The sequence below is a fragment of the Haliotis asinina genome, chromosome 10, assembly GCF_037392515.1.
Source record: "Haliotis asinina isolate JCU_RB_2024 chromosome 10, JCU_Hal_asi_v2, whole genome shotgun sequence".
Taxonomy (NCBI): domain Eukaryota; kingdom Metazoa; phylum Mollusca; class Gastropoda; order Lepetellida; family Haliotidae; genus Haliotis; species Haliotis asinina.
In genome coordinates, this window is record NC_090289.1 from 38,648,671 (window position 1) to 38,673,123 (window position 24,453).

Here is a 24,453-nt window from a genome sequence, read left to right on the forward strand (position 1 = left end):
CGACTGTGAACCAAGTAATACCACTAACAGGGATGGAACTGTCCTGTTTTCTCTGACATTTTATGTTTCCATCTAAAACAGTAAGTACTATTATTAGTATATACTAATGTGTGGGCGGATTTATGTACCAGTTACCACACATAAAGAGATCTGATGCTATTAATGGAAGAATGGAACTATTATGAGTATGCTGGTGGAATTACTCATGATTTAATAAGATCTGTTAAGTATTTCTAGATCTATTCTCGTACTTTTCGGGATTAGGATTTATGTTCCTGAAAGCGAGGTTGAACGTTGATGTGGAATTGTGAATATGTAACAACATGAGACCATACGTGTGACCTAAGTGATCTGTTGATGTGGACAATAAAGAAATTATTGATAACGTATTCATAAAAATATATGGCATGTGTAACTTCCCTTCTCTACTGATATTCATGTTAAGAATTTACATGCTTTGTTCACGTTTTAGAGACTCGCCGGGAATGGAATGGAAAAGTCACGATTTATGTTTTAGTTCCATATTTGTGAAAGACATTAGGTTATGTTAGAACATGTGATATTTTTCAAAAAAATCCTCAACAAGAATATCTTTCCGTTTTCATTTTCGCATTCGGCCAGCGCTCACAGTGACTGCGCCAAGTCTTTGATTAATTCCTTTCACCCAAAGAGTGCCCCTTCTTTGACAGTCCCCGCAAGTCGCAGTAACGTGAGATGTGAAGCTAGGAGCTGGAGTCAGTGGTGCTTGCGACATGTTGTGAGAAGCACAGGAATTGCATCCGCCAGAACTGTAAGTTAACACTTTGTATTGTTGCATATAACATTTGAAAGAACCCATGTAAAGTGGATGGTGACTTTATACTTTAGTTTCAGTGCAACATGTGGTTGTGTGGTTAAACGAATCCAGTAACACAAAGAGATGTTTTGGCGCAAATAGGTCAAGTGGTTCACAGGTTTTAAGATTATGACAACCATCATTAGTGTGTGTAGCTGTGAGACATGTCTACAACTAGTTCTTCTCTTGATTTGAAGGCAAAACATATACAAATGAGAAGTCAAACAAGACTTGATTGTATGTCTTCCCTACATTACATACTGAACGTTCGTGTCGATGAAATCGGTTAAAATCTTGCCACGAAACAAAGCTCTTTATCTATAAACGTCTTCGCGTATAATTTGAAAAAAAACCACCTCAAGTACAAGTAGATAATTAAAAAGGGTAATTCAGTGCTTGGTGCTAAACAAAGGGACGAGGAAAGGATGTTGTATTGAGGGCATAATAAGGATTAAACAGGAGGTTTAAACGAGTGTTCTTGCATCTGTAAGAGGAACTGTCGGTGGACCTGTTGTATCCAATCAGAGACCATAATAAGCTTATCATATGGTCTCCGATGCAATCTTATGTAAGATTCTGATCATTTCTTCCCAGTTTCGACTATTTACAAGCCGCCATACAGTGGAAGTGTTGCTGTGTTTTAAAAACATACATTCAATAGCAGACAATTTTCCACTTGACATTGTAATGAAAGTCATCGTCGCGTGTAAAAGAATTCCAATATTTGTGAATGATCCTTCAAAGTTGAAATTCGTTGTTCTTCCGTTTGTGGCAAATTGTGACTAATCTGTACAGGTTTTAGAGAATTCAAATGCAAAACAACAATATGTCGCGATCCCGTTTAGATTTTGACATAGGAAATTAAACGGGAAACACTGGTCGTGTAAATAACAGCTCCCACGTGATGCAAGCCGGAACAGTAACGCAATCATTGTTCACAGGCCGAGCTGCACTTCTTCCGCTGTCAGGTGCCCTGAACAGGATACAAGAAAATGTAGTGTAATATGTAACACATCCACTGACACACCATTGTATTAAGAAATATTTTGTATGGATGTTAATTTAAAAACAAATGCATTGGTCTCTGTTTCACAAATTCACATATATTAAGGCATATGTACATGTAAATTAATTTCTTTATATATATCCTTGATATTCTTAACCTACACAAATGATCCTAGCATTACCATTAATGACATTTTGTCTTGTATATTGAAGTTGTTGCGTAAATAGTGTTAATGGTTGTTGTTGCGAGTATAAATCTGGTCGTTATCTCCTCCGGAGCTATGTTGTGCACCACTGTTAATGCAGACAGGGCACGTGTTTATGTATGTTGGACATCAGGGACCCAGCTGACCCGTGGCCAGTGCCATTATGCCTGGCAGGTCAAGAGTCCAGTTCTTGTATATAATACCACATTAACTGAACATTGACATATGCATAGTTCATGGCCACTTATTGACCGGATGTGGGTGGTTAGTGCCTGCCGCACGAGATCTAGCACGTAAAGCTGACCAGTACTAAGAGTAAGGCCGATGGTCACAACGACATACAACCCCCTTCGACGTCTCGTATGTCATTTGTTTCGAATCTGTGTTTCCAAATGGTGCAGATTTATTCAATTGGTTGTTACCAATGGCATGCTCAAGTTTAACTAAGACCATAAAATTCATGGTAAAGTCAGGGATTTTGGTTTCGTGTGCAAAGGGGTGAAAGCATTCGCTCATTATGCAGAAGATCCTGGTTCGAATCCAGACCTAATAACGTGGACGAGTTTTAATGTTCTCGTGTCGTACATTGTAACGATGCGCTATAATATAAGCACGACATGTTGAAGCTAAACCAGCGTCAAGTAGCCCAACGTGTTCAACCGTTGAAATGTGAACACATCATTGGTACCATTGTCCAAAGGTCGCGAGTTCATCGTGTCTGTACATGTTGTCTTAATTTGGTAAATAGTATTCTTACAATCTGGTAACCATATTCATATCGAGACTGCAGGCGATGCCTCTAGGTTAGCATCTAAAATAAATATACACCAACAAGCTTCAAGAATGGTAAGATAAGCTATCGTCAAACGGTTAGGCCTGAGGAACCTACACAACGCTTGCCTCCCTTCGATAGAACGTGACACAGAAAGTACTATATACTGTCTGATTCAGGTTCGGGATGTCCACTACACTCTTCCCACGGTGCTGCGAAAACACGGAACGTATCATGTTTCACATCTTTAGCGACAAGGGCCGATCTTTCTACATACGTGTGTTTATGCCTTGGTGCGGTTAGGATCCGTGTTTTGGGGACACGTTTGTCTCATTTCTGTACAAACAGGATCCTGTTTCTCTCAGAAAACGTGATTTTATTCACATTTCAGAAATGTAACAATTTCATCATTCGTTCCACGCGGTAGTTGTTATTATCCACTAGTATTGGTACAATACGGTCAGCAGGGATTGGGAAAGGCAGGTGCCATGGGCCATTTTGCACACTAACATGAAAAATTGTCCATTAAAATTTTGAAGTTTACTACTGATACAAAGGCAGTGACCCACTTCATATTCATGGAATGGATAATAATTCTGAAAATGGCCCATAATCCTTAAATGGCCCATTGTCCAAGTTGTCTTTCCCAATCCATGGTCAGTAGCTGATGTGCACCCAAGCCAAAATCAGAATACAGAAACGTAGAGGACTTACAATCAGTCCATTCCACAGTGTTCCGTTTTCTTGATCGGAACTGTACTCCATTTGTATTTTATCGCGTTAAATAAAAAAAAATGAGCATACACCGAAACAGGAACAGCTGCACACGGGTTCGGGTTGCCGGTATTTGTACTTTGTATAGGGTATATTTCCGCACGTTAACATACTTGGTCATGTACCATAGCTGTTACCGTCAGTGACCCCTGAAGTGTCAGTGGTTCCAGCGTTCACGAATGGTGTTTCAAAGTAACAGGACATTGGGTCCTGTAAGTTTCAAATGTCTGTCTGACTCTCAGGACCCATAGAATAAAAATAAACACTCTTTTCAGATTTAACATTTCTTGTAATTGGAATTGAAATTATTAACATTATATAATTCATAACATAACATTCATAAACAGCAAACAAGTGTCACATGCCACAAATAACAACTTGAGACAAAGTCATTGTGAAATATTCAGTCAGACACTGGGACCTACGGGTTGGTGTCTCTTGTCTGACTGTTGCCGAATATGATGGCCTTGTCAGAGGGTCAGACACTGGGGCCTACGGGTTGGTGATTCCTATCTGACTGTTGGCGAATATGATGGATTTGTCAGAGGGTCAGACACTGGGGCCTACGGGTTGGTGACTCCTAGCTGACTGTTGGTGAATATGATGGCCTTGTCAGAGGGTCAGACACTGGGGCCTACGGGTTGGTGTCTCTTGTCTGACTGTTGCCGAATATGATGGCCTTGTCAGAGGGTCAGACACTGGGGCCTACGGGTTGGTGACTCCTATCTGACTGTTGGGGAATATGATGGATTTGTCAGAGGGCCAGACACTGGGGCCTACGGGTTGGTGACTCCTAGCTGACTGTTGGTGAATATGATGGCCTTGTCAGAGGGTCAGACACTGGGGCCTACGGGTTGGTGTCTCTTGTCTGACTGTTGCCGAATATGATGGCCTTGTCAGAGGGTCAGACACTGGGGCCTACGGGTTGGTGACTCCTATCTGACTGTTTGGGAATATGATGGATTTGTCAGAGGGTCAGACACTGGGGCCTACGGGTTGGTGACTCCTAGCTGACTGTTGGCGGATATGATGGCCTTGTCAGAGGGTTAGACACTGGGGCCTACCGGTTGGTGACTCCTATCTGACTGTTGGCGATTATGACGGCCTTGTCAGAAGGTCAGACAGTGGGGCCTACGGGTTGGTGACTCCTATCTGACTGTTTGGGAATATGATGGATTTGTCAGAGGGTCAGACAGTGGGGCCTACGGGTTGGTGACTCCTATCTGACTGTTGGCGGATATGATGGCCTTGTCAGAGGGTCAGACACTGGGGGCCTACCGGTTGGTGACTCCTATCTGACTGTTGGCGATTATGATGGCCTTGTCAGAGGGTCAGACACCATCCGTGAACACTGTGGTTCCCGTTCTTCTCAAGAGAGAGTCGGTTCAAGACGTGTGGCCAGACTTGGTTACTAGCTCATTGCATACTACAATATCGTGTCTAGTCCTTTCCCTCAGTCCCTGAACCGCGTTATTTTCCCTCACATCCAGACCTTTCTGCAATGCTACATCCCCAAATGAAGAGAGAGATAGTCTGTCGTACAGACCCTGAAGTATACATATCCAAGAAAGCCCCCGCAAGTCTAGAAAATGTGGCAAATCTAGATTTCCTTAGCTTCTGAAAATGAAGAATGTCTTAGGGCTCCATTTCATTATATTATTATTTTTTTTACTTTGAACGTTTTTTTCAGTTAAATATGTTCATTTCAGAGACTAGTTATTAGTCTAAGAGCGATCGTGTGGGACTCCTTTTCAATTTAAGAGGTATAATTTGTTTCTATCAAACTTGTGCATCATCAGAGACAAATGGACATTATTCTATATCTATCCGACAGGTTATGACCGTTTATTTTTATTGGGTTTCATTGTTGCTGGTTTGCTTGTTTATTGTTATTTATTTGTTTGTCTTTTGAGGGGAGTGTTTCTTTGTTTTGGTATTATCTGTGATGGCATGTCTTATACTACACATTTAGCGGATTGTTATCGTCAGGCACTTCCATTTAAAATAGAATAGCGTCATGTCTAAAATGATCTATCACAGTTCATGGTGTTTGCTGTCTTAGCATTGTCAAACTCTCCTAGGTTAACTGATAAACTAGGATTGTGTTACATGGTTTGAGAAGGATAGTGTAGCTTGCACAGTTCCATCAAGTACCATGATTAAACCAGGCACTACACACTACACAATCACTCTCAATATAGCCCATTACTCAACACTTCACGTACAAGATCAGTGTCATAGCATATACACAGCACTGCACATCACGCCAGCCTTAAAATGGGGATGTCCACGGCGTGGCCTCATGGAATAAATATCACGTGGCCATATGGAATAAACATGTCATTTGTCTTAGACAGTGAGGTCACAGTGACCCTGCTCACGAAACTGACCAGCGTCCAAGAGGTCATGAGAAGATGGTGGCAGCAGACCCAGCCAGGCGGTTGTAACGCGGAGATAGGACGCGGCTCAAATTCAGATAGATAGATAGATAGATAGATAGATAGATAGATAGATAGATACTAATGTCGGAAACAGTGAAAATATATTTTAAAGAGATTTACATACGTGAACTACATAGCATAATTCGCAGTGCTAAGCCAAAGTGTATGTTAGATTAAGTTTTGTGTGGTGTTATATATCTGCATGCATACATACATACATACATACATACATACATACATACATACATACATACATACATATGAAATGCTAAATGAGTGAATTTAAGTTTGTATCCGCTTTTATCAACATCCCAGCAGTACCACGGCTTAGGACGCCAGAAATAGACTCCATACATGTATCCGTGCAGGGAATCGAACCCGCACTTCGGCGACACGAGCGAACGCTTTTTAACTCTAGGCTATCCCAGTCGGCCCCTAGAAGATACAGAATCAAGGAGCATCCGTATCAGTATGTAAACCGTGTAATACCGAAACTCGGGATATCGGCGTGGCTTTGTGGCCGTCATAGCACAACACGTATCAGTAAGGGAAAGTCATTCCTCCTTCCATCCGGGGTTTGAACAAAAACATCAGAGTTCCGCTAACGTCCGGAATTAAAAAAAAATCTCAAAGATGTTTATTGTTGAACTGTATGGTAATTTTTGCACATAGGGACCATTCATTTCTAGTTAGTGAGATTAGTTTTACGCCACAACAAGCAATTTTCTATCGACATTCCATCGGCATTCTGTAGATAATCCAGTCTGAACCAGACAGTCCTGTGATCAATAGCATGAACAGCTATCCACGCAGTTGGGATACCATGACAAGTCAGTGAGCCTGATACATGATCCTTTCAGTCGCCCCTTACGTAAGCGTGGGCTACTGAAAAACCGCTCTTCACAGGTCCCTCCTTTTCTGAAACTGGGAAGTACTTTTGTCTATGAAAATGGTCTCGACCTGACAGTCCAGTGATCAGCAGCATAGGCGAGTCTGGCCACGCTCCTTTTACGACACGAACGGATTGTTGAAGCCAAAATCTTTCACTGATCAGCTATTAATTCGCACTTGTGGCATAATGAATTAATGTCGTGTTTTGTGTGGTCTCGTATGTAAATGATCATGTTCATGCCAGTGGGTTACTGACTTCTACTATTTTAAGATCGTCTTCTCCAAGAGCGTAATGTGGTAGTTCAATCAGAAAAAAGGTCCTTAAACACGCGTGTAGTCCTTTATCCAAAGATCATAATGACCAGTAATTATTGATTCCCTATAAGAGAGGCAGATGGAATTTCTTTAAAGGTCATAACGAAAGTAACTGTGCCTATTGTAGCATGATGTCTTCAAGTCGTGATGGATATTAAAAATTGCTTAATCCCATAAAACTTCACCTCCTGGCGTTTATGTGTCACGTGATCAAGTGTATTCTAAAATTCAATATTACTTATGTGACAATCGATACACGAGGCCTTATACAGACATCCGTTATACCACACCTGGTCTATAACCACCGTACAGACACCACTCCCGAGCCTTTCTCGTGGTATTGATTAATGTAACTATATATTTACCTACATGCACCACCTTACACACGGTGTTTGAGTTGCACAGTAGTCGATACTGTGACGGCGGAGTGTGCAGTATATCACAATATAATAGTATAATAATTGTAACAGGATGCATTCATGGGATAGCTGAAATGAAGATAGCGGTTTTGACGGAAGCAGTAGGGATAAGTGAATATACCTGGACGGCAATAGAGACACGGTATAAACTGAGGGTACACTTAATCGCTGGTAGGTGTAAAATATTTAATTCAAATTTTAACATGTAAAGTCCTTTATTATGCACTTCATAGTGTATGTTTCCAGTGACAATTTCATTTAATTAGCAATAATTTTGTTAAGTAGTTAGGCCTTGTTTTATTTCATGCAAATATTTCATAGCTCTTCTCTAACTTCTACAAGTAAATATGAATGTGTGAATTTGGTCGTTTACGATGTAGGTGTTGTTTGAATTTATAAAATGAAACTGTGTGTTGAAATTCATTGTATATTATTAGGAACGAATAGACATACAGTTGTCTTGATGAACTACAGTTCAGCCCCCCCTCCCCCCAACCTCTTTCTTCTTTCACGCTACGAAGAAAGCTCGTTTTATGATTATGTGACAATGTGACAAACCTCGTTATACGCAGTTGCAGCCCTTGGATATGCCAGGATATCGTTATATCGAATCTCATATTCACTATATCGAATCTCAAATTCACTATATCGAATCTCATATTCACTCACATTGTGATGTTTGAATTGTGAAAATATATTAGTTTAATTGTCACAAAAACAGTAAATCATTCATCATGCGCCACTGTAGACGTTTCCTCTTGAACAGTAAGCTTTCACGCCCTGATAACATGCTAATTCAAAAGTATAGTCGTAAAGTAATGGTACACATGTGTGTGCGGCCCGCTATACACACGTGTGTACGTGTTTTACGCCACCTTTAGCAATTTTCAGCAGAATCAAGGCTGAGGACACCACATTGTATTCACTTTGGGAAACGAACTGGGTTTTTTACTCCACCGCCTTTACGGTGTAAGAGACAAAAACTGTATCTTCAAATAAAACACCACAAATAGGCAGACCGAGATGACACTTTTCGATATGTTTAAAATTCAGCATATAGAAGGGAAAGACAACTTTGTCTGGAGTATGCAGTAAGCACACGTTATGGAAGGGGGGAAACACCCCCTGGCTTCCGAAGAAATGAGTGAACTGTAGTTGAAGCATATTTCTGGAGGTCAAGGAATTGCGCGAACACGATATGCGCGGACGATGTAATTGTCCCTATATTATTAAATTGCCCCTGCAACACATTCATGCACGAATCGATGGCTATATTGCTGTCAAAATGACATTTTCTGTAGGATGGTTGTTTTAAATGGTATTGATCACGGCTAGTTTGGTTTCTAGTTAAAAGATCATCAGTTAAAACATTTAGAGAGTGGTCAAATGTTTTGAGTGAGTTTTAGTTTTACGCCGCTTTGGGCAAAATTCCAGCAATATAACGGCGACGAACACCAGAAATTCACACATTGCACTCACGTGGGGAATCGAACCCGGGCCAAGCGAAGCTTCAACCACAAGACTACCCCCACCGCCGCCATTTATAATAGAGAAGGAGGATGATCTCTTATTTTTTCTGGGTTGACAATGGCTTGAAAAACATTTTTCATTATATAACGAGGGAGGAGACAAGTCCAATCTGTCCACCTAACGTGTCACGTGATCAATGACACATCCCCTTCAACATAGAATAAATGCAGTTAAATGTATTATTCATTAACAAAATGAATAAATGGTGACTCTAAACATGGATGACTTGTAGATACGACCTCACTGGACAGATGGCAAATGTAAACACAATCGTTACGACAGACAAACAACGCGCAGCATATCAGCTGCATCAGCACACTTTCATTTCGTTGAAAGCGACGTGCCGATTTCTCCATACCGACCGATGTCCTTACATCCAATGTGATTGGTCAAAAGATTTGCAGGGTCTAAAAATAGACACGGGGTTACGCATGAGGGATTTGGTAGCTTTTCTTATTAGAAGTGAATAGTTTGAGCAGTGGTCGTGACGCTTGGCAACGGGGTCGCCAAGGGTGGATTCAAGTGATCAAAGCTCTTTCCTGTTCATTTCAGATCACATCGAAGGTGACATCAACGAGAGGCAGGCCTAGCACGAAACTCACGTGTATTGGAGTCCACACTGCATCATGTGCTCTCTGCATTTAATGTAAACAATGTACCCACGGACAAAAGAGTGATTCGAAATCTGGCGGGTAGTGTTTGCAGTCGCGACAAAAGTGGATTATTAACTGTACCTCGTGGATTTAAAGGGACCGTTCACACAGGACAATGTAAGTATTTTCTCAGTCTAGTAGGAAGAAGTTTGCCATATCGATTGTGATAAAGTCTTTGTCTGTAGCCTAAGACAATGAGACGAGCTGAGATGGCCCTCTTTCTTTCACTTTGAAACAAAGGCCATCTGTCCACGGACACTGACGATCACTTTAGATGTACGAAAAACTAATATTTTCATTGAAACGGACATTTAAACATTTAGTCATTTTAAAAAGAACATTTTCATCATCACTGAAGATGGAAATTTGAACTTAGTTCGTATTTCGGTTTATTTTATGTGCATGAAACTCTGAAGTTGTAAAATCAAAAAATATTTCCTCAAAAAAGACCCATTACATTAGACAGTGTTTGTTTCATTTTCCTCAGTATTATTTGAATAAAAACCACATACGTCATGCTTTTATGCATATATGGGGGTTGTGAGCTATATATTGAAGCTCATGTACATTGATAGTTGTGTTCGGGATTGCGACTGTTTTGTGTTTCAAATCCCATTACGGGATGTTGTATATGATTATCATGATTATTGCCCCCAGGATCATGTGATATTGAAGCTGTAACACATGGCACACCGTTTTTACAACACGCGTATTCCGATCAATCGATCAGCTGATGTTTTGTAAACATATGTTACCTATATTCATAGTACAATATTCTCCTGTTTGTAACACCGCGTGTTTGTGTATTAACATGTGATACGGCTCAGTGATAGGGAATGATTCCGCACATTAAAGCTTCAACTGACAGGAAACATAATGCTCGCGGAGTGGATAGAGAGGGCCATTTTTCATCTGATGAATGTAATTATCCTGTTTCACTAGAACTAGAACTAGACATAATTGGGAGAAGGCATTAAGTAAATGTCAGCCACTTCCCTGGGCTGCAGTAGGCCTGCAGACAGAATGTCAAGTCAGACCAAACACTTATGTTTTGCGGAGCATATTATTAACATACATTCATGCATGTATATTTGTCTTAGACCTATGCATATTTTAAGTCAAAGTGGTTCAGAGAGAGTATAGTTTTACGCTGCCTTTGGCAATATCACGGCATGGTACACCCAAATTGGCTCCGAACATGTTCCCATGAATTGAATCGAACCTGAGTGTTTGGCATAACGAGAGAACGCTTGAACAACAAGAGTACCCCCACCTCACCTTGAATGACACAGAAGCAGAATACAGTTTAGAATTAAATGGGTATAGGGTAGCACACTATGAATCGTGGCCAGGTCTCAAGATCATGTGAATGGATTGAGTACAGCTGTGACAACTCTCTCTCTCTCGCGCACACACACACCACCCCGCGCACACGCACGCACACACACTTACACTTTCCAGGATGAACAAGATAACCACGTGTTCTAATTGACACTTGGCGCGAAGCAACCGTTTGAAAAACAACGATAGCGAGGCTGCCGCATGTGCGATACAGTCTGGGTGGCCACTATCGTAGCCTTGCACCAAGACTGAACTGAATGCAGTTTGGAATTAAACGTTTCTATGCTTTGAGAAGGCATGTCGTCTAGACAAGCGGTCTAAGGACGCCAGGCTGTTCAAAACAATGTATTGATTTTGTGAATGTGTTTTAGAAATTGTCATGTAAGCTATTCATCATAAACTTAGAGACTTGTGCAAGTCAAACACTTTCGCTATACGTTATTGGGATTACCTGTACACGGAAGAAGATCCCCACATAAGAGTCAGCTTGATGAAACTTGATGACAGATGTCTTTTTAGATAACCGAAACTAGCATTTAAGTTGATAATAAATGGAAGGGGGTCGACCGGAGGTGTGACCAGCCGCATGTGGCATCGCCTCCCGGATTTTACCATCGGAAAGCCGGATTGAGACTCCAGACAGCCGCACACGAAAACCAGAAGATGTGGAAGCGTGTCTGGCAGCGTCTTTGCAAGGTCTCTTCTTTTCACAGCTGTTTGTGGTTGTGCCCAGTGAGTGCCTGCTCGCACACGTGGTTATCTTGTTCTTGGTGGCAGTGAGGCTACACGCGACTGCGGCTTCGTCACGAGTGTTTGTTCATTTGAGATAATATACAGGGATGGGTAAGTTTACTGAGAAGGGTGGTTGAACAGAGTAACGGCCCTTTTCGTGGCGGAAAGATGAGGTCGAGACCCATCATCCTAGTGAGACTGGATCTCGATTTGATCCATAATAAACTGGCAGACCCTGCTAAAACTGAAGTAATTTTCGGTCACACTCTCCCTCTGAAAATCATGAGAGAACAATGGAATGTACGTAAGGCTCTTCTTTCTGCAAAATAGCAATAAAATTTTATGAAAAATGACATTTGAGATTATTTCTCCCTGTCTCTCACTCACTTTTCGGCAACCCATGCTTGTTGTAAGAGGCGACTAACGGGTCCGGGTGGTCTGACTGGCTTGGTCAACACGTAATGGTATCACAATTGTGTAGATCGCTGCTTATCATACTGAACCCTGGAATGACTGGTCCAGATTCGATTGTTTACAGACCGCCGCTTAGACTAATGCCTAGTTTCTGAATATATATATAATTCTGATAGTAACAAAGAAACACATTGTAAAAGGAGCCCCAGCGAGGCCAGAGATTCAGAGCCTGAGGACATCTAGACTTGCTTCATTTACGTCTGTCGCACTGTATGGAAGGCTGGGCAGTAGGCACAATAATGTGGTTCAGGGACTGTGAGACAGACAAACCGCCGCCATATAGCTGGAATATTGCTGGGTTGGCGTAAAACTAAATTCATTTACACTCAAGTCCTTTATAATTGATAAAAGGTGGCAAGCGAACAGCGGTGACATCAAAAGTGTACGTTTGTGGGTGTTTAACGAGATAACAGTGGCTTATGACGTCAGATTGTGTAATGACATCCTTCGCGGTATTGCGTCATCTGTTCACATAAGTGGCGACAATTTGATCACTCGTTAATTGGTCCCTCATTATGCCTGTAGGCCAAGAGTTACGGCGCTTTGCACGTCGTTCAGCTAATGATAACGACTTGAGATCTAACACCCGCTCTGCAAGGTGGGAAAGAATTTTATTAGTGAATCCGGTAATTGCTCTCGCAATTAAGAGGCAGGATATGAGTGGTCAAATCAAGGCCAACATTGCAGATATTATAGATGTATTATACATGTATCATAAATGTAATATTCTTTGAAGGAGTCGACTGAAACATTACTTATTTTTACGTCGCTCTTATCCAAGTAGTATCATTGCGGGCAAGGGAAGAGATCGGACACAAGTACGATACATCACTTTTTGTACCCAGCAATAAAACCTACGTGGTCTTCTGTGGGAGCACGTATGTGTTGTCATGCTTATCTATTGCACTACTCAAGTATAGCAGGTGTTGAGGACTGCGGTAAACATCGAAGTCCATAACACACATGGTAGTTTGGCAAACCATGTGTCTGTAATTGGTTTGTTTCTTAACGTTGTACTCAGAAATATTAATTCCTGTTACATCGCAGGGGCCTGTAAATAATGAAGCTTGAACCAGATAATCCAGTGATCATCAACATTAGCATCGATCGACGCAAGTAAGATACAATAACATGGGTGAGCCAAATCAGCGAGCCAGATCACCCAATCCCGTTAGTCGCCTCTTTTGACGAGGGTTACTGAAGACAAATCCTAACCCGGATCTTCACTTCAGTAAAAGAGCATGTGCGGATCTCTACATCCTGTGGGGAGACAATAGATGGTTCCAGTAAGGGTTGATACGTGACCTTTGATTCTGATTTGTTTTAACAGTAGGAACAGTAGAACATTAGACAAGCGTCTAGTATCTGGAAGGAACGTATTTAACCGAAAAAAACGTTCTTGAATCAACTTCAGGGGGCAAACATAAAGCAGTCAAGAAGCCATTTACATTCGTCTAGACCTGTCACACATTATAGACTTGCATGAGTTTTAAAAATATTTGTTGTTTTCCGTTTGTTTTTTTGTTTGGTTTTTACTGCCTGATGACAGTCTATGAGAACGGATTCGTTTCAATCTGTAAATTTGTTCGCAGTATTTTTTATTTTTCAATATCTGAAAGCTACCGTCGCATGACATTAGCCCGTGACATTTCTCTAACTATTATGTCTCGTCAATCCAAAGTTGTCGTTACAAGGTTAAATGGCATGAAAAAAATACTGTGTTTGTATGCCACGATGTTCATTGTATATGACCAGCCTGTTCCAAAAGGGATTGTTGGAATGATAATTACAACAGATAAATAACAATTGTAACATACTTGATGGGTCGAACCCAATGCCTTGCTCCTGGATGCTGCGTTTTCATTGGATGTCACATCCCCCGTCACAGGTGACGCATTGCATGATTGGACTATTAGAGACACTGTCTTTTTTGTGACCGACCACAATGGGGCAATCCAGTGGTGTCATTACAATGTACTTAATATAATGATGTTGACTCAGGCGTGTGGGATTTCTCGCGTGTACTTGTTGCTCGGTGGCGATGCTACATAGATGAGTATACCAACAAGCTAAGGGAATTAAGGCAGTTGAATAGTAATAATGGGATTGTGACAATCCATGCACCTAAAACTGGATGGAAAACCGTTCCAGTTTGACCACGTAACGTTCTACCTCATTAATCGGTCTTAGAGATTATGACATGCTTACCGAGATATGTTGTACCAGAATTTGAGTGTTTTGATGTGGGGAAAACGTATTTTATGGAGCGGTAAGCGTTTCCGGAAGGACAGGATGTGTTTAAACATTTCGAGAACAGTTGGTGTCGTCACTAATTTTGACTGATACTTTCTTTTCACCGTGATGTTGTTTTTTACACCCACATGAATCTCCTTCGGCACATAATCACGACAGATCATCCGCTTGCATTGACGTTTTCTCATTGACTTTCTTGGTGAACACATCGTCTCAGTGTCAGAGAAACTACCTGGCCCATCACTGACATAAGTGGATGCACACATGAAATTAACAGCTTCAGTTTATTTAAGAACACAGTAAAAAGTGGAACTCTTCACGCCACAGACTCGGGTCGCCCTACTGAACTGCACAAACTAAATTGTATCGCTTAGAAACGGCGTTCGAAAGACATATAGGTGTATAGACGCTACCCTAGTACTATATGAAAAGATAAGGGATGTAACGAAGAAACCAACCCCTCCTCGATCAAAGTTACATGTCCTTTTATATAGTACTAGGGTAGGGTCTATACATCTATATGTCTTTCGAATCCCGTTTTTAAGTGATGCAAGTCCCTGTGCTAAACTGTACATGTGGTTCAAGCTAACTTTGAACAAACTGTATGAATTATAAGAGTTCCACATTTGTTTCGCTTTATGGCAACGTGTGATTTAATCGTCTAACGCTGAAATGAATTCGCTCTCCAGTCGCGCTTTGTTGTGATAAAAACCATTCAGGCTTGAACTGAGAATTCGCCCTGATTAGTGAGTGAGTCAGTTTAGTTTTACGCCGCATTCAGCAATATTCCAGCTATATGGCGGCGATCTGTAAATAATCGAGCCCGGACCAGACAATCCAGTGATCAACAACATGAGCATCGGTCTGCGCAAATGGGAACCCATGACATGTCAACCAAGTCAGCGAATCTGACCAATCGATCCCGTTAGCCGCCTCTCACGACAAGCACAGTCGCTTTTTATGGCAAGTATGGGTTGCTGAAGGCCTATTCTACCCCGGGACCTTCACGGGTCTCGCCCTGATGATCTCAAGGTCCAGAACCATACACGGGCTGCTGGGTGTCACAAGCAGTAAGTCGAGGCCCAGGGGTAGTCTGTTGGTTAAAGCTTTTGCTCGTCACTCCGAACACCCTGGTTTGATTCCTCACATTGTATGAAACCCATTTCTGTTGTTTACCGCCGTGATGTTGCTGAAAACTTGCTAAAAGCGGCATAAACCTAAACTTACTCTTCTACACCTGTCATGAGATTGTGAATAATTTCACAACACACATTCCATGTTTTCATTTATGAACTGACCTGGCCGGATTACTGGGGTTTCCAGGACACCGACTGACTCCAGGCAGAATGTGTCTGAAGAACATTTCATCGTGTAGTTACGTTGTTAAAACACCAAATGTGTTAAGTTTACTTTACTTAAACTACTATATGTGTAATGAACCAAACAGTACAAGTTTATGAAAGAATTGAAGTCAAGTCACGCCCCCGTTTGTCGTCACGTGCACAGTTTCACAGTGTAGTACTTTCAAACACTGAGGCATTTCTTACCAATATATTGGCTGATAACAAGCAGAAGGTAAGCGTTGGAAGCAAGGGGTACTGTAATCGTGTGTGTTTGTTGTTTAACGCCAACCTTAACATTATCCCAGCTATATAGCGGCGGTCGGTAAATAATTGAGTCTGGACCAATCGATCCAGTGATCAACAACATGAGCATCGATATGCCCAACCGTGATACGATGACAACGAACCTGACCATCCGATCCCATCTAAACAGTATAATACTGTTCATGGTGAAACCATTATGTACTTGGATATTATCTAGTGATCCTTCACACAGGATTCGGCACTCAACCGTGTCATTCGCCAACACGGTAGTGAGGCTAATTGAATAGTCATTATTGGTTAGGGGGTGGTGGGGTAGCCTAGTGGTTAAAGCGTTCGCTCGTCACGCCGAAAACCCGGGTTCGATTCATTATTGGATATGGATAATCTGTACGGCGTGATCTTAATACGTTGCTTTCTTGTTGCAAGTACCTCGTCCCAATTCCGAGTTAGAAATGACCCCATGCAAGTAACCCATGCAGGTGCGGATCATTGCTCATTATATCAGTCACTGGATTGTCTGGTCCAATTACTTCAAATCCATTTCTTTGGATTATTTTTTAATGTGGCGTTATGTAACAAGCAGCTCCCTTACCTGCACTTATCTGTTTGAACTCATTATAGAGGAAATACTGAATTCGCATCGCGTATGAAGAACCTGACACATGTGTGAGATTGTATGAACACGACCAACTTATAACAGGATAAGCGGTTGTCGACTTCCAGCTGTCACCTAATATCTGGTTTTTTCAAGGGTCGTTATTGATTACCTTGAAGGATATGTACATCCTAATCTTGATAATACCAGCTAGTGCGCTGAGAAATTGTTTGATATCAATTCATGTAGCTATAAAAATATTTCATATTCAAATATCTTCATTGTTATTATGCCCCGGGTCACAAACTACCCCACCCATTCACGATGTGTAACAGTTAAGTAAATCATCTGTTGTACATTGGGATGGAGGCATCAAAGTATTCCGTCTCAGTCCCCGGACCACATTAGTTTCCCTTTCACGCAGCCATTTCTGTATGCTGAAGCCCATAATGAAGCAAGTTTTCAGTTTAAAAGCAATCGTTTTGTTTCTATCAAAATTATGTGTATTCAGAGTCTGAAGATTAGTCTAGTATCAAAGTAAGTTTCCTTTCGCGGTCGTTGAAAGTGGATACGAAACCCGACGGCCGATTGGGTTGTCTTGTCGATGTTTCGTCAGTTTGTAATGAAGGGTTTTTTCTGTTAGATACATCAAAACATTTTGCCTTGAACATTGTTTTACGTTATTTAACCATAGTTGATGCTGAGGAGTCATGTCACAGTAGGTCGCTTGTCACAAAAAGGCGTTCGATTGCCCATATCGGTACAGTGTGTGATATTACTGGAATATTGCTGAAAGCGGCGTAAAACCCAACTCGCTCATTCACTTATTCAAGTCAAAATGTGACCCGTGAAGATCCGATGTAGATAAGGTCTTTAACAAATCAGGTTTGCCATAAATGGCGACAAGAGGCGACCTACGTGGTCGGGTGGTCAGGCATGCGGACTTGGTTGACACGTGTCATCGGTTGCCATTTGCGTAGATGCATGCTCATGCTGTTGATCACTGGATTGTCTTGTGAAGGCTCGATTATTTACAGACTGCCGCCATATAGCTGCAAAATCACTTAATCGTGTTAAAATGAGCTTGCTTCTGTTTCAGGTTCGGGTTGGTCAGTGGCTTGGCCTCATGGTCAAAGTTGCGCGGGCACAACGACGACGACTGGATCGACCGCATCAACCACTTATGGACAGTGGTGTTATTGACTATGTTCACAGTGGTGGTCAGTAGTGCCCAGTACGTGGGCGAGCCCATACACTGCTGGTGTCCAGCCACCTTCACTTCCGCCTACATCTCCTACACCAAACACATCTGCTGGGTGTCTAACACCTACTACCTCCCTATGAACGACGTCATCCCCGTCGACATTCGGGAACGACAAGAACGAGAGATCACCTACTACCAGTGGGTGCCGATCATATTCCTGTTCATGGCTCTCATGTTCAAGATACCAAATTTCGTATGGAGAGTGTTCAACAGCGGTGCTGGGTTAAACATGGAAAAAATTGCCACCTTGGCAGAAAGCACCCAAATGGGGTCTCCTGATGATAGGGAGGTCACTATAAAACATATAGCTTCGTATCTGGACAAGTGGCTGCGCGCACATAGGCAGTACCACTACAACATCATCGTACGTGTTCGTCAGCGACTGTCAGGTGTGTGCTGTTGGTGGTTCGGGAAGAGAGATGGTACTTACCTAACTGGTTTCTATCTGTTCGTGAAACTCCTTTACTGCATCAACATCATCGGCCAGTTCTTCCTCCTCAACGCTTTCCTCTCCATCGACTACAACCTATATGGCTTTAACGTCATCGAACGCCTGATGACGGAGGGGTCGTGGAAGGAGTCGCCACGCTTCCCACGAGTCACATTGTGTGACTTCGAGATACGGCAGCTGCAGAACCTCCAGAGATGGACAGTCCAGTGCGTCCTCCCCATTAACCTCTTCAACGAGAAGATCTTCATCTTTATCTGGTTCTGGCTCTTCCTCATCGGCCTCATGACCTGCTGCAATTACGTGTCTTGGCTGTACCACATCATCTTCAAGCAGAACAGGGTCAAGTACATCAAGAAGTATCTGCGCATGAACGACGACCTGCGGACGGGAGCCGACCTGAAGTTATGCAAAAAGTTTGCAAACGAGTACCTGAGGGACGATGGCGTGTTTGTGTTAAGGGTCATTCAGAAGAACTCGACAGACCTGGCTCTCAAGGACCTGTTGTACCACTTGTGGAGGTTATACAAGGACACGCCCTACACCACCAAACCCCCTGCTCATGCAGCAGAGATGAACCATAAAGAGAAGGGGGAGGAGGATGAATCTTTTGCGTAGAAAAAACAGCTCTCATTGTGCAACTTTGCGGTGCTCATTTCAACATTGATGTGGATGTATATCCTGGCCAATATTATTCAATACTGCCACCGAGAGTGCTCAAACGAGGTTAAGAGACATAAAAAGCAGACCCAGTTAGTGATGATTGCACACGGTTTTACTTAAACGTGAACGCTTATTAATGTCTTCCAGTGATGTCGTGGAAGGATACTCAACCACTTGATCATTAAGGTGAAGTTCAAGTGTCAAAGTGTTGTGTGCTGTCGGCGACTTTCGTTGCCTTATTCTGTCTGGTGCTATACAGTTACCACATCCCCACCGTATATGGGTTTATTGACCCATGTCCTGTACTATGCACACTCAAATGACATTATACAAACCATGCTCAGACGGTGCCTTCCGCGAAGGGCCACAACTTTGGCTGTCGGTGCTCATTGGCAGATCTGTAGAACTCGCCAGTACGATAAGTCGCTCACAAATCCACGTTGATGAATTTTGTACGCCATATCCCATTTTGTTAACAGTGATGTTTTGATGATGCCAAATTAAGAATTTCTAGACTTGTATGTGATATGCCCTTAGTATTACAGGAAATCGTTATGGATATGTGATGGACTGTTCTTATACAAGATATAAGTTGTATACTCTCCCAGTGTGCGAGATCTCAGTCTACACAGGTCGCTCACGAACTTCAGTTGTTATTGTTGACACCTATATTCTAATATATTAGTGCATTCTAAGGTTTCAGTATTTACATCGAAACTTAAGCATTATCATAGATTTATTACAGATTGAGTACTGGGATAGAAGTCTTCAATGGTTTTCTGTCACCCATCTTCCATTATCAAGAGTATTCACCGTTCTGATATAATAGATATCATGGTCCTGTTCCCCACCGTTACTTAGCTAATTTAGCTGTCCAGTCAAATTATTCTCATCATTTCAAGATGAGATCCTGACGAATAGGTCCAGGATGTAAGTTATTATGGCACGGGGATAAATATACTTGACGATCGAGGATGACAGTCGTTACCAAATCGCCATCAGGAGTACTATCTGCTTCTTCGAGGCGTGACCTTCTTGCCTGCATGTGTTTTTCATATGACCTTAATATTTGGTATTTTCACTATGTGATATCTACCGCTTAGCAACTGTAGGCTCAGAAATAACTGTCAAATATGCGTTGCGAAACCTTTCCCATCTCACTGATGTAAACTAATTTGATTTGCAAAACAATATATATTTTCTTTCCGCGGTGATGCAAAGTAATTCACAAGCTGTGGAAATAGCTTGTGTGTATTTAAATCCTACATAATTACGAGTAATTGTTCTCAACACCATAGCGAATAAGCCTATTAAACAGAAGCTGTAGACCACACTGTACCAGTCCGACGTGATACGTTTCCAATAGTTTATACAACTGATGCCATTATGAATGTTTATGTCCGGAAAATGTCAATATTGCTTAAGCGTCGGTATGATAATAGACCATTTTCATCGCCAGGTTATTCAGTAGACCTAGTTGATTGTCGGAATTTTAGTCCATGTTCGGTATATTCCAACTGTGAAGGGGCGTTGGAGTAGCCTAGTGGATAAAGCGTTCATTCGTCACGCCGAAGACCAGGTTCAAATCCCAATGTTTGGGTACAATGTGTGAAGCTCATTTTGTTATGATACGCTGGAGTATTGCCAATACGCACTCCATAAGGACGTTTCTCCTTAATTCAGCCAAACATTGTGCCTTCCTTGAATATTCAAGTAGCTTGTATGCAGACAAATGTTTGATTGGATGTTTACCATTTGTGCTTTTGAAATGGTTACAGTTTATATTGTTATTCGTCATTTAACCTTATGATCAAACTTAATACATCTGTGTGGAAACTATGCAAGCCAGTAATTGTGTGTAACTAATTGCAAATGATTTCAACTACATGTTCGGGCATACTATTTTTGTCTCCGTTTCTTTTACTGACCATTCCTTTACTATGTATTTCCATGTTCAACTACCAAACCTGTAAACATTCACACCAAGTTTGTACAGACATACAGATTACGTTTAATGTTTTCTACTTAAGAGCTATCATTCCTTTCGGCGTTTTACTGTTAATTTGTAATTTGTAAAATACTACATTCCCATGCTTTGGAAATTTGATGTTGTGTGCATGGTAGATAGTACCTTTGTGGAAAGCCCACCGATGCTATATCTGCTGCTTTGGAATAAGGAACACTGGATTGAGGATATCGGTTGAAAAGGGCAATTCTTCACCGCGGAACTTTAATAACACGTATAATTTCCCGAACAAATTTCGTCACCATCCGTGAACACTCGTGTCAGTCGGAATGTCTTTCTCCAATTTCAGGATAGACGTTACCTAGCGGTGACAATAGGGGTTGTCATGTTCGTGATCCCGTTCCTTTTCTTAATCTAGCGTCCTGCCCTTTCAAAATCTAGTTTTACGTAACCAACCACAATTACGATTTATGTTTTGCAGTCGTAATATGAAACGAGCGTATATTTGGTAACGGTAATTTTCACTTATTTTTCGCTTTTATTACTGCATAATTTGCATTGATGAATGTAGATTTTGGTTTATTTAGAGGCTGATAGATATAGGACGATGCAGGTTTCAGTGCTTAGACCAAACCGATCATTATTGTCGGACAGATTGCCTTTGGAGGTTCACAGTTCCTCCGAAAAGGTATCGTGTCTTGAGAACATGTTTCTGATACAAAAATACGTACTGCTTGACAAATATAAGATGATCCAGGATCTGACAAATGACCCCAATTTGCTTATATAGAAACGCCCTCCAGAACATTCCATTTGAAACGAAGGAAACAGGTTGTTGCCTAATTATTGAAAAGTTCATTTTTTTGTGTGAACCGTGTCATGGTGTTGTCTTGCTGAACTAAGTCGCTCTACGAGACACGTGTTAGACAGTAGCGGTATTGATTTCACGCCACGGTCAGCATGTATTATTGTACGTGCTAAGCAACCAAGTGTATTCGTCCAGATTACTTGCCGAGCCTGCTTGTCACAGACACGTTCACAGCGCCGGCTCATCTTTACTTGTCAAGCAGTAAATTGTGTGAATGAATATGTTTGTGTAATAGTTTCTGGTACATGCACATTCCTGGAGCATAACTAAACTGAATAGGTTTCTTTTTTTTATTTGTTCCGTAGATAATAACTTTGAAATTCGACCTTTGCTTGACTGTGTCGAGCTGACAGTGTGGAAAGTCTCGTTACGGGTTCACTTATCCCAAATGTTTGTGTTTAGTTAATTCATTGTTGCCAGCTTGCCAGATTTGGTGTGGTGTTAGTGTCAATATTATGTGGCCTCCTGTTTACAGGAGTATGCATTGAGTGTGGGGTCATTGACCAGATTGTTGTTTCCGTTGTCCGGAGCAATTACCATCTGTTGACCTTTCTAGTCGTTTAGTGCCTGTTTAGTTTAAATAGTATACATAAGACTGCTATGTAAAACGGTCATCACTACGTATCATGGGGTATCATCTCTCGTTTGTGACATGTGGAAGTAAGGTTTTTAGCAATCTGATATTTCAGTCTGGCAACTAACATCGTCATGAATCTGGATAACATGTTTGTCAATTTTTAGGAATTCATCAAATGTTCATTCAATATTCACTCATTCGTTCATTCATTATCAAGGTACGGTGGGGTAGCCTAGTGGTTTAATCGTTCGGTCGTCTCACCGAAGACCCGGGTTCTATCTGCCACATGGGTACAATGTGTAAAGCCCATTTCTGGTTTCCCCAGTCGTGATATTCTTTAAAATATTGCTAAAAGCGGCGTAAAACAATTCTCAAACACGACTTCCGTATAATATCTGTGGAACAAAAACACATGTGTTGCTAGAAATTGATTGTTTCTTTTATGCAGAATAAGTGACGGCTGCGCGTATTTAGGTCATCTTTTAACTGTAGGTATTTCAAATTGTCGTGTCACATAACTCTCCGTAAATGAAATCCTTTTATCTCGTGTTGTAGCTGCTTGATGTTCATTGCGAATAAGAACATAGTTTCAGGAATCACAATGGCTACCGAGCGTTCACCGAGCGCGACAGTCACCCAACTCTCGATTCGTTGCACCGGCGGTCGATCAACTTTGTATAATATATGTAAAGCCTTTATCATACAGCCATACAAGTGCCGAGCGCCGAATAACCCACTCATGGAATGTTGTACATCAAACTAGGTCAGACAACGGTGCTACCATTTCAGCGTTTCTTATTTTGTCTTGCTGAACATTCATGAAAGGGATACATTAGTTTTTACAGTTGATATGAGTAGACTTTTTATTAACTGCACGTATAACCGGGCGTAAGTAACATAGAAATGACACGAATAATCAAGTACATGAACACCCGCTGTACAAAACGAAGTTAAAGAAAGTGTAGCGTGCTACACACGATTTTACGACGCTTCACGTAATGTCTAGTCATCTCGTTTTTGTCCATTGCAGCGTTTGTAGCTCGAATTTCTTGCATTTGTTACTTGCACCAGGTTTATGTTTTTGTACATATTAAGTTTGTTTCGTTTTTATATTTCTCTCAATATGTAAATATTTTGCTAATTAGAATTGTTAAACTATTGTATTACACCTTGTTCCGTCGCACGTGGAGATTAAGAAGGTGGGGTTCATGCTTGAGAACATGATATCATACCCTTGGGTGGCGAAGATGACGAGGCTTTGTATGATGTAGTATATTGCATGGTTGTTGTTACCTTAGTTTATAGACTTGTCAGGAAATACTGCCTACAGCTTAAAGTATTAACACAGCTTTCATTTGTTAATTACTCGTTTGTTTCACATGGACCAAATCTTAATGCATAACGATTGTCAAATCAGTGTATTATCAACATTACAATATTAAGTCAAGTTCCCTTTTTTCCCGTATTTTTTCTAATCATTTGCAGCGTAGATAATGGTTGTGTTAAGATAAATACAAGTCCTCGTCTGTAGTATGCAACTGCATGTCCAGCATTTTCAATGGCCAAACTGTCTCAATTTTGACATTATATTATTAAACTTATTTTTTGTACCAAATCATTGTTTTCGTTGTCATCATACTGGGGTGGTGGGGTAGCCTAGTTATTAAAGCGTTTGCTCGTCACACCGAAGACCCGGGTTCAATTCCCCACATGCGTGCGATGTTTGAAGCCCATTTCTAGTTTCCCCCGCCGTTATATTGATGGAATATTGCTGAAAGCGGCGTAGAACCCAACTGACTCACTCGCTCAACAATTACTTTACCG

General features: G+C 41.4%; 1 protein-coding gene across 2 annotated transcripts; it reads left to right on the forward strand.

Moving 5' to 3' along the window:
- Nucleotides 1-24,244, forward strand: LOC137298999 (innexin unc-9-like). 2 transcript variants are annotated; one of them, XM_067831461.1, is made up of 4 exons: nt 1-80; nt 690-790; nt 9,741-9,958; nt 17,943-24,244. In XM_067831461.1, coding segments are annotated over exons 3-4 (1,233 nt in total). In that variant the 5' UTR covers nt 1-80; nt 690-790; nt 9,741-9,956; the 3' UTR covers nt 19,174-24,244. The 2 variants fall into 2 exon arrangements, with proteins under 2 accessions (XP_067687562.1, XP_067687563.1); XM_067831462.1 differs by lacking the exons at nt 1-80; nt 690-790 and adding an exon at nt 7,753-7,829.
- Nucleotides 24,245-24,453: the final 209 nt, after the last annotated feature.